Below are 10,380 nucleotides of genomic sequence, written 5' to 3'. Positions count from 1 at the left end.
AGGTTACACAATTAGCAACAATTACACTACATTTAATTTATCGTTTCTTTAATTAGGTCGACCATCTGAAAAGACAGACATGTAAACTTACATAAAAAGTGAGCACATAATACATTTTACATATATATATTTTACAGACATTCACATTAAATCCCAATAAAGATTCAATTTAGGCCCTTGGCTATTAAAAACCTTTACATTGCCCCATGTGAAAAGTATTTTACACAATGTTTAAACTGCTGATATTATGGCACAGTCTACATTAAATTAAGCAAAAACAGTGTCATTATCATACAAACCTAACTTAAACCAAACAGAATAAGCAGCTTGCACCATACAAACCTACAAACCTGTTTACACCTGATTATTTGATATAACAGCCGTATACAATATGAAGGTTTACCTCATGCTTTTATCCGTATTGCACAGCACAGTTTAACACAATGCACAACTACATGGCCACAGAATACATTTCACCCAAATCAGCAGCGTATATTATTAGCCCTATGCAATATCAAGCACTTTTGCATAAGACCACACTTAGCCTACCATTTCAGCATCTTCATTTATGTACATATAAATAGAACAGCTCTGTCTACTGGACACATTTTTCGACCGACTGCTTTGACTGCTTTGCACACAGTGTCTATTACATAGCCTATGCCTCATATTTCGGGTGAGTGAAGGTATATAAGCTTGTGAGAGTCGCTGAGGAGTTCACTGCAGTGAGCAGATACATCTGAGCGAATCCTCTCTAGTCTTAGAGATAACCCTAAGGTGAGTTTCAGTGAGGAGCTGCAAACCTTTAGGCAATTCTGCTGTCCGAGCCAAAGAAAGTTTCAGGGCTTCAACTTCTTGCAATGGGATATATATCGAGGAAAGGGCTCCACAGGGCCAGATTCTGAACATGAGAAGCTCAGAGTTTGGCTTTGGATTAACTAAGGAACCAAATGGAAAAAAATCGATTTGCCAACCAACCACAGCTGCAAAGGATCTCTTGGCTAGGAGGGCTTGGACTACTTCTTCTGATCATCTGTGCCTTGTCTTTTGAGGCTGCCAGAGAGGGACTGTGCCAGAGAGCGACTGTGAAATATCTAAGATTACATGTAGCTCTGTAACTCTGAATGATGTATTCTGGTGTGCAGTGAGGGAATTTAACAGATATCGTGCTAAGATGCAAAATGAAAGTGTTTCATCCTGTCTTATTTGCCACAGCTGAACTGATGAACTGATGTCTTGTCCTCTTCTCTCTTTTCCCTCAGTTAAAAATGGCATTCGCAGGAATTCTGACCGAGGCTGACATCACTGCAGCCCTTGCTGCATGCCAAGGTAAAACCCATGATGCAAATCACACAGCATGCAGCATTATAACTTAAGAAAGCCTGGACTGTAGAAACATTTGGATAAAACCATGCAGCAAAGCCTCTCTTCCTTCACATATTTACAGCTTGAATGTCTTGCTGCAGAATCACATTACCAGATTATAGTAAAACGCATACAGAATGTGAATTTAATGTTATGTCTGTATGTCTTGGCAGGATGGACTTATCCTTATATGTATCAGTGTAGCCACTGTAAGAAAATAGCCTCTTCAGGTTAAGCTAAAATAAATGAATGACAGTCAGAGCAGGGGTTGGAGATGAATGGCAAACAACCAAGACAGAACCAGTGCAGCTGCAAAGCTTCAGTTTGTATGTGATATATCTTCAATGTCTGATATGATCCCTCTCTGTCTTCTCACAGCTGCCGACTCTTTCAAGTACAAAGACTTCTTCACTAAGGTCGGCCTGGCTGCCAAGACCCCTGAGGACATCAAGAAGGCCTTTGCCGTCATTGACCAGGACAAGAGTGGCTTCATTGAGGAGGATGAGCTGAAGTAGGCACCCTTTGCTAGATTTCATCTGGAGCTCTTTGGGAGCCCTTGTAGAGCAGGGATCATCTTTCTTTGGGCCGCAGCAAAATCAGAATGATGTCAGCGTCTCAAAGCATCAGAGGAGTTCAGGCTACCGGGTGTTTTCCTCAGGAGTAACTCTAAGCTCTCTCCTCTGGTTTCTCATGTTGCAGGGTGACAAAAAGCAGAGGAGAAAACAGAATGAACAAAGCCAGCTTGAATTGTTGGGCCAAATCAAGTGCTTTTTTATCATTTGAATCAATTTAATTGTGAGGAATCCCAAATGATCCACCCAATGCAATTGGAAGGCTTTGGAGAAACCGTTACAAAAAATGCATCCAGTGATACAGCTGATGCAATATTTATAGGCATGTTTCTGTTCTAAAAAGGCATATTCATCATAACACTCTCTCTGTTTCTCTCTGATGCTCCTCTTTAGGCTGTTCCTGCAGAACTTCTCCGCCGGTGCCAGAGCTCTGACCGATGCTGAGACCAAGGCATTTCTCATGGCCGGTGACTCCGATGGCGATGGCAAGATCGGAATTGATGGTGAGAAAATGTCTAGAGGAACTTTATCTTGGAATCAGAATTTTTTTTTGTTGGAGTCTAGCCCTGATTCATGTATTTATGGATGCAACACCCTCTTAACAATGGTCTTTCTCTCTTTATCTGCAGAGTTTGCTGCCTTGGTCAAGGCATAAATAGAAGAAATGACCAACATCATACTTTACAACTCTAAAGGAACAACTTGAGCCAAGACATACTCTTCCTCTCCTCTTCTCCCTCTCACTCTCTCTCTCTCTCAGCTCTCCACTTTTGTACAATTGACCTTTCAACCCCCCCGACCATACAACAAACTGATGCCCCCACCTCACCCTCTCGCTCTCTCTCTCTGGTCACACTCACCCCCTTTTGCTGTTCACAATGAATGTACCTGACTAAATGTATAGCATGGTTGACTTTTGTCTTTCTCTCTCTCTCTCAATTCTGTCGTCGTTTTATTATGTGAGTTTTGCTTAGTGTGAGATCAAGTGACTGTACTGGGAAACGGACGGACGATGAGAACAATAAAGGTTCTTTTTCAATAACACAAGTCTGACCCTGGTCTTTTATACTCGGTGGTGAAGCGACTAAACAAAGAAAATCACAAAGAATAGTTTTCATACAATACTTCATTGTAAATACACGAGAATTCTTCTTTACCTGTTGGTACAGATGACAGGAAAGGTCCAGGAATTGGTCTCAATACTTAACACTTTCTGTGGCCTCCTCAGTTTTTACATTAAAGAAGATGATTTACATGAGGAAACACATTTTACAAAGTAAATCTGACCTAAAGATAACCATTTAATTGAGTATAAATCCACTAATTGACCATATTAGAGCAAATTAAGTGATTTTTATGCAAGACTGTTCCTTTTAAGCAAATCTTAAGTGTATTTTTCAGGAAAATCTTGACTGATTATTCATGCAAAAGGCCACTGATTATAAATTTTGATACATTTTTATTTTCTTTCACTTAGAAATAGTCTTTTACAAGTGTAGTGGGGAGAGTCACCCAGCTGTGGTGATGTGATGCTGAATAAAAAACATAAGATTTACCCTCTTAATCTAGATTCTAAACTCCTGCCCTATTTAATCCAGCTCTTATCTCATACAGTGCATGGTGCATCTTTAATTCTCTCTTGTGTCATGCCCACAGTAAAGATGGCTCTGCACTGATGTGAAGCAACCACAAGGTGGCAGCTCTAATCAGTCAATAAGTCACAAGGCTCTCGGCTGCTTGGTGGTTTTAGATTGCAAACTTAGACGCTTCAACAATACAATAGTTTTCTGAGCTTCAGATGAGTTAAGTAATTCACTTTTTAATATAAGAAGCAGCTGTGAGACCACTGAAAACACTGTCACTCACAAAGTGTGAAGTCAGAGGTTCACAGCTTGTGAAACTTTTGAAGAATAATGAGCTTTATTCCCTTGGTTCTCGTTACAAAAAGCACCCTACCTGCTCTGCTAATGTCATTAGTGCTGACTGGATTCACCAGAGACGCTGCTGTGTCAGATGGTTTGAAAGCCATCCCTTTGCAAGACAAGAAACTCAAGAGTTTAGAGTGGCCAGTTGTCACGGTTACCAGGTGCAACACCCTCACACAACCAGGTACAAACTGTCATAATACAGAAGAGTGACCCAGTATCGGACCCTTGTTGCTCACAAGTGAACAGAAAATGATTAAATGTTTTGTACATCACTTGAAGCATTTTTGTGATGATCCTCTTCTGTCACTGAAGTAGATTTCTAGATGAAGTTGTGCACTACTGGGAAGCCAGTTCTGCTTTTAGTGCATAATCAGGATTATGTTCCATCAAGCATTTCCTTTTTTCACTTTACTTTATTTCCCTCTGGGCATTCTGTGAAATACATCATGAGCCCTTCACAGTAAAAAGTGTTACTTTTACACTCCAACTTTTCTCTAGATAAGTAGTCTCACCACAGTGAAAGTACCTGTAAAGCAGGCTTATTGGTCAGTAGAATACACTCAAAAACAGTCAAACAGTGAGGCTTTGAGTCCTTATTTTTTACAGACAGAGTTTGTAATATCTGTATGATACATAATGTAAGCTTACTGATGAGGATAACAATCCCCTGGCGAGTCAAAGATGATTTATGACCTGCTGCTCCCTATTGTCATCTGAATTTAGGAGATTATTCACTAAAACCAAAAAGAGAAAAAGGTCCAGATTAAATTTGAGATATCTGTAAGCTTTCACACGCACCTGCACAGAGAGGGAGAGAGAGAGAGAGAGAGAAAGGGAGGGGTGAGAGAGCATTGTAACACAAGGAAAAAGTTGATTGGACAAAAACCACAGTGTTATGACAGTAAGGGTGAGAGGGATTAAAGAAAAAAAGAGCAGTCTGTGGTGGATATAAACAGTAAAGGTTAATTGGGCAGGTGTGCAGGTGAGGAACACGAGAAGGAGGCGGCTGGCTGCGGGAAAATTTAATCCTTGGGCAGGTTGGCAACTCAAGCATCCGTCAGCGCATCCACGCAGGCGTATATAAGACTGAGCCAGCTGTCAGCAGACACCACAAAGCCTTATCTGCTGCTGCTGCTGCTGCTTTGGACCTGAACGAAGAGGAAACCCAGCAAACAGCGGTGAGTCTCGCAGCTGCACAAGGAAAACTTTCAAAACAGGTGTTGGCCAGGTGTGGTACCTGCCTGCTCTGTTAAGCTTGTCAGGAAGCAGAACTAGAAGTGGAACCATAGCCTTCTTTTTTTCTGTTATGAAGTTAAATTTTGCACCTTTGCAGGAGTTTATACATGTTTTAGAAATGTTTTGGGCTTGTCTGAAATGTGTTATTGGTAGGAGAAGTATTTGTGGCATCAAATCTAAACTATAGAGTGAAAAGTTGAGGTAAAAGATGTTCTTACAGGCAGCTCAGTCAGTAATTAGTTTTCAACTCACCAAATATTTATTCTTATAAGCTATTTATACAAGATGGATCATTTAATCAAAAAATATGTGAATTTTCAATTAACATAACATAAAAAGAAGACCACACATAAAAGAACAAGTGCTCCTCAGGCTTCAAAGGACTGTACTAAAGTAATTAGGGAGGGACTATGAGGGGCTGGGTCAGAAAAGTTGTGTATTTTAAATTTTTGCTCAGAGGAGGGTATATATATTTGTTTGAAGCATAGTGGAGGGTGTTTTAACTTTTTCTCATCCTATGATTTATTTATTTTTTATTAATTCAGGTGTGAATGTATAAAATCAGCATCAATTGATTTAGCATCTGTGGCTGGTTCACTAATTTGGTGGCTGTAATTGGCCTAGTAAGATTTTTAAAAAGACACTTATAATGCTATGTAGAGTCTTGCTTTTTTTTTTTTGAAAAACAATATAAAATTCAGCCCCTCTCCCTACACCATTAATTTTCATACAGTCATTGTGCCAATTATCCTGCACAGCTAACCTAATTAAGCAAATAAAAGGGAGCAAATAGCCCCAGTAATGAAGAGGTCACTGGGGGACATCTGATCAGAGAGCCTCAAGCATAGATCATAACACAATAATCAGTGAGTTTATAAAGCAGAATGTGTGGAATATTTACACATTATAGCTTTTTGTATTTGCCATGTAAGTGCATGTAAGTTTGTATTTTCACTGGTTCTCTGCATTTTCATTTTCTGGACAAGTCATATTTGCCAAATAATCACTACTGGAGTTTTGATAGGATCATAATATTAACCTAGATACATCTACAAATACACAATGAAACTTAATCCAGCATGACACAGAAATGAAACGAGAGCAAATCACAAAGCCTGAAGTAGGTGAGGAAACACCTAATGTGTGTCTGAGAGAGAAAAAAAAGTGTGTGAGTGTGTGTGTGTGATTGTGTGTGTGTGTGTGTATATGTGTGTGTGTGTGTGTGTGTGTGTGTGTGTGTGTGTGTGTGTGTGTGTATGTGTGTTGTGTGAATAATTTACAGAACTTTTCTTTTATCCTACAGGACCAACATGTCTCTGACTTCCATCCTGTCAGCTGAGGCCATTGAAAATGCTATCAAGGACTGTCAAGGTATCTACACACACACACACACACACACACACACACACACACACACACACACACACACACACACACATACACACATACACAGACACACATCCAGCAAATTAGGCAAAATACATGACTCATCTATCTGTGACTTGAACATTATGATAATACCTTCATGGACTCTATATAGTAGATTCAGTATAGCTAATTGACTAAATTTACAGATAATTTGGTTGCTATTCATGAAATAAACATAAAATGCACAATAATCCTGATCCACAATTGATAACTCATAATCTGTGTTGCATTCAGTCACTCTCAGATCTTCAGAATGGGTGTGTAAACTTTTCTACTTCAGCTGCCTCGTTTTTTGATATTGCTCAGTATCCTCTCCTCTGGCATTTTATCCAGCTCCAACTGAAAGATGATGAAATCCTAATTTGGATGGAAGGTTTTTAATCATCTTGTCTGTTTTAGTGGAGGCATGTGTCTGCTAACCTTGACAGAAAACCTCCCACCTGGACAGCAGCCACACGCTACTTTAATCTCCAAATCAGCTCCCAACCTGCTGGTGCACCTCATAGGTCAGCTCTAACCCTTGCATCTGAGTTTTTAGAATATCATTTCATATGTTACTCTATGTGTTTCCAGCTCCGGACACTTTCTGCTACAAGAAGTTCTTCAAGCTGTGTGGACTCTCGTCAAAGACGCCCAAGGAGGTCAAAGATGTCTTCCAGATCCTTGATGATGACAACAGCGGCTACATTGAGGAGTCTGAGCTCAAGTGTGTAAAACCATGATACTTAGGATGATTGGTAGGATGTAACAGAGTTGTAAGAAGTTAGTATAAAGTATGTATTTGCATGTGTGCGTGACAGAAAGAAAGAGAGGTTTACTGCATAAATCACACAGCAGTATTAAAAAGGATTGCACCATTAAGCTGTCTCCTAATAATCCACTATGGGCAAAGTGTCATTATTGTATTTGTGTTATGTAATTCACCTTTATGTTGTCGTGTGACAAAGAGCTGAGGTTTGACTTGAGCTGTTTAATTCAGGAAATGTGTCTGTGTGCTTTTCAATGCGTGTCTGCATGTTTCAGCCAACAGTGACATAACAGTTAAATAATTACAGCGAATACACACAAGTATTTTCTTCGAATGTGTGTGTTTGTGCTTGTGTGTCTAGGTTCTTCCTACAGCGGTTTGTCCCCGGGGCACGAACACTGACTGAGGCAGAAACCAAGAGCTTCATCTCAGCAGCTGATGATGATAGTGATGGCAAAATTGGAGCAGAGGGTCAGTATCTGATTTCTCTGATTGTATTTTGTACAAAGTCTTGATGCAGGCAGAAATGATCTCATTGGTTGGGTGAAATCCCAGTGGCTGGAGTCAACAGATCATTTTATGCAGTTTAGCACTAGTTCAACTTACTGGAAAACATGCGTTATAGCCATTAGAAAAGATGGAGTGACTTCATACTACACATAATTTGGCATGCTTGCCTATTGCTAGTGAAGTAAGAAGTTTGTTTACCTGCTGGCCTTGTAGTCCTATATTTCTGTCATTTGTGCATGCTTCCAGAAAACTGTGGTGTTTTAAAGCTGCTCATTAAGGTTTAAAACAATTAATGAGATGATATCTACCTCCAGAGATACTGCAGAAGAATATTTGTAGGACAATTTGGCTGCACTGAAGCTCCCAGTTTTCAGTACGGGTGATTATGTGGATATGAAGCATTCTTGGAAAAACAATCTAAGCTTTGACTCAACTGCAAAGAGGTTTCTGTCTTGAGACACTGTTATGTTTAGTTCTTCCCACAGAGGTTTAACTAAACCATTAACATTATTTCTGACACTGGAAATCTCTTTGTGTAAAGCCAATCTTAAATAAAATAGTGGATAACTTAGGTATTTTCACTGAAGAGGTTTGGTTAAGCCTGTCTTTTGGAGCTCAAAGTTGAATGTTTCCTCAATGTTTTTTTTGGTGCTGAGAGTACTTGAAACAGTATGGTGTTGTGGACCTGTTTTTTTTTTTAACATTGTGCCGTGTAGAAACCATCTGTACTGATACTCAAAGTCGTGACCTCCAGATTCCGCTTTATTTGTCCCACTTTTGCCCAATGTTCAGTTAGCTGCACTGTCTGAGCTTAGCTGCCTTACGTAACAGGATCAAGGATTTGGACTATTTAAAAAAGATGATTTCAGTCAGTGTTTCTTTATATTTTCCAGTGTGTTCACTCAAGATTCAGTCAAACATGTAGAGAATCTGCATTGAGATGAATGTCGAAATCAAGGGTGTGTGTTGATAGATGCGTTCAGCGAGTCATGTCTGATTCAGCGTGCTTCATTTTTCTACAGAATTCCAGACTATGGTCCTCTCCTGAGTTTCGCAGATGAAGACAACTTCAAGTTTTAAGGTCTTCAGTCCTCTCCCCACCTCTGGAGTTTTCTCTTTAAATGACCTTTTGTCCATTTAAAGACAACAGCTATTAATTAATTTGTCTTCTACCTATGTTGGTCCATGTTTTCTCACTGTACACACCTCACCTCTGACTATGAATGACATGAATAAACATGTGGAAACATCCATTTTGTCTTTATGCTTATCTCTTCTTAAAACACATCACATGGATGAAAAAATCCCTTTAAAATGATTCCTCATATCACATTCCAGCTATATAAAGAGTCATGTGCAACAATAATAGGTGAATGTACTGTACATATACTGTAAATCACATGAAAGCGAGCAGGGGATAAAAGGATCATGAGCATATTTTGGATCTTAACAGTTTTTCTGAAACTTTTCATTGCAAAAAGCTGTAAATTCACTTTTGGATTGTTTTTTTCCCACTCGGAATTCACCATGCAATACTTAATTCTTACCTGAAAACACAAGAATTTCATGATAATGGTGTAGCATTCTCATATTAAGTTCTTCAAATCCAAACACATACAATAATCGCTTCACGGGACATGCAAAATGAGTTTTAGAGACGACCATGGGTGCAGAATAAAGTTGGTGACAACATGAATATATCAAGTGTATAATAGGTCATCTTTTATAACATTCTTAATAGAGCAATTTTATGCCTGTATTAGCTTGCTAAGCCTATAAAAGGGTTTATATTTGTTTATAAAGAAAAGACAGCTTAATGAAGACTGGACTGAATGTGGAGATTTAAGTTACAAAAGACCAGAGCCTCTCAATAGACCTTTTTCTGGATGACGTTTTGACACGTCTCAGTAGGAAAAACACAGCAATATTCCATTTAGTTGTTTCAGTTTTAGGGTCCTGATATTATACATGCTGGCTCACTGTCACACTGTCATGGCTTACTGGGAGTCTTGAATAAAACAGAGCCATAATAAATAATATTAGTAACACTTTTCCTACTATAAGTCAAAATGTCTGTTGTAAAAAAGGCTCATATCAATCTCAGGTAAAACTTTCTGACGGCTGAAATTGCCCAGCAGATGAAATAGAAGAAAAGACAGTAATACTTGACCTAATATTTATTATTCATCATTACTCTCACATAACCACTCTAAAGACCTACATGATATCTTCCAAACCACATAGGTGTAAGATATCTCATTAGATGCCTCAGATTCTTTGGAGCAATAGTCTGGATAGGTTAATAAAGTTTTGATAGGCAGCGACTGAACCAATATCCTTCAGAATATTAAGTTTCATTGTCACAAAGTGGTTTACAGGACTTGCCACGGTTTGTTTAAAGAAAAATACAGCATCCAATGGTTGCAAAATGACAAGACCAGGCTCAGGACAAAGTGAAATTGTTGACCAAAGAAAGGTTTAGCTGATTTAAGATGAAGAATTTTGGTGAGAATTTGTTCCAATTCTTTATTGTCTGTCTTATTATCAGCGCCTTCATAATCATAAGTGTACAATGAAGACAAAACATATAAAC

The 10,380-nt window shown here is 38.9% G+C and overlaps 2 protein-coding genes across 2 annotated transcripts; both read left to right on the top strand.

The window, feature by feature from the left end:
• Positions 1 to 647: 647 nt before the first annotated feature.
• LOC137172321 (parvalbumin alpha) lies at positions 648 to 2,978 on the top strand. Its single transcript, XM_067576692.1, has 5 exons — positions 648 to 777; positions 1,263 to 1,329; positions 1,744 to 1,876; positions 2,331 to 2,440; positions 2,567 to 2,978. Exons 2-5 carry the CDS (start codon positions 1,269 to 1,271, stop codon positions 2,590 to 2,592), a joined length of 330 nt encoding a protein of 109 aa, XP_067432793.1. The 5' UTR covers positions 648 to 777; positions 1,263 to 1,268; the 3' UTR covers positions 2,593 to 2,978.
• A 1,677-nt stretch (positions 2,979 to 4,655) lies between these two features.
• Positions 4,656 to 9,040, top strand: pvalb9 (parvalbumin 9). The gene is made up of 5 exons (XM_067575884.1): positions 4,656 to 5,043; positions 6,405 to 6,472; positions 7,103 to 7,235; positions 7,639 to 7,748; positions 8,810 to 9,040. The coding sequence occupies exons 2-5, from the start codon at positions 6,412 to 6,414 to the stop codon at positions 8,833 to 8,835; spliced, it is 330 nt and encodes a 109-aa protein (XP_067431985.1). The 5' UTR covers positions 4,656 to 5,043; positions 6,405 to 6,411; the 3' UTR covers positions 8,836 to 9,040.
• Positions 9,041 to 10,380: the final 1,340 nt, after the last annotated feature.

Source organism: Thunnus thynnus, chromosome 20 (assembly GCF_963924715.1).
Source record: "Thunnus thynnus chromosome 20, fThuThy2.1, whole genome shotgun sequence".
Lineage (NCBI taxonomy): Eukaryota > Metazoa > Chordata > Actinopteri > Scombriformes > Scombridae > Thunnus > Thunnus thynnus.
The sequence above is the reverse complement of the archived record's forward strand: the minus strand, read 5'-3'. Positions and strand labels throughout refer to the sequence as shown.

Coding starts and splice junctions, on each gene's coding strand:
- pvalb9 (XM_067575884.1), top strand. CDS start 6,412: ATGTCTCTGACTTCCATCCTGTCAGCTGAGGCCATTGAAAATGCTATC. Junction 6,473..7,102: donor TGCTATCAAGGACTGTCAAG/GTATCTACACAC, acceptor ATGTGTTTCCAG/CTCCGGACACTTTCTGCTAC. Junction 7,749..8,809: donor TGGCAAAATTGGAGCAGAGG/GTCAGTATCTGA, acceptor ATTTTTCTACAG/AATTCCAGACTATGGTCCTC.
- LOC137172321 (XM_067576692.1), top strand. CDS start 1,269: ATGGCATTCGCAGGAATTCTGACCGAGGCTGACATCACTGCAGCCCTT. Junction 1,330..1,743: donor AGCCCTTGCTGCATGCCAAG/GTAAAACCCATG, acceptor GTCTTCTCACAG/CTGCCGACTCTTTCAAGTAC. Junction 1,877..2,330: donor ATTGAGGAGGATGAGCTGAA/GTAGGCACCCTT, acceptor GCTCCTCTTTAG/GCTGTTCCTGCAGAACTTCT.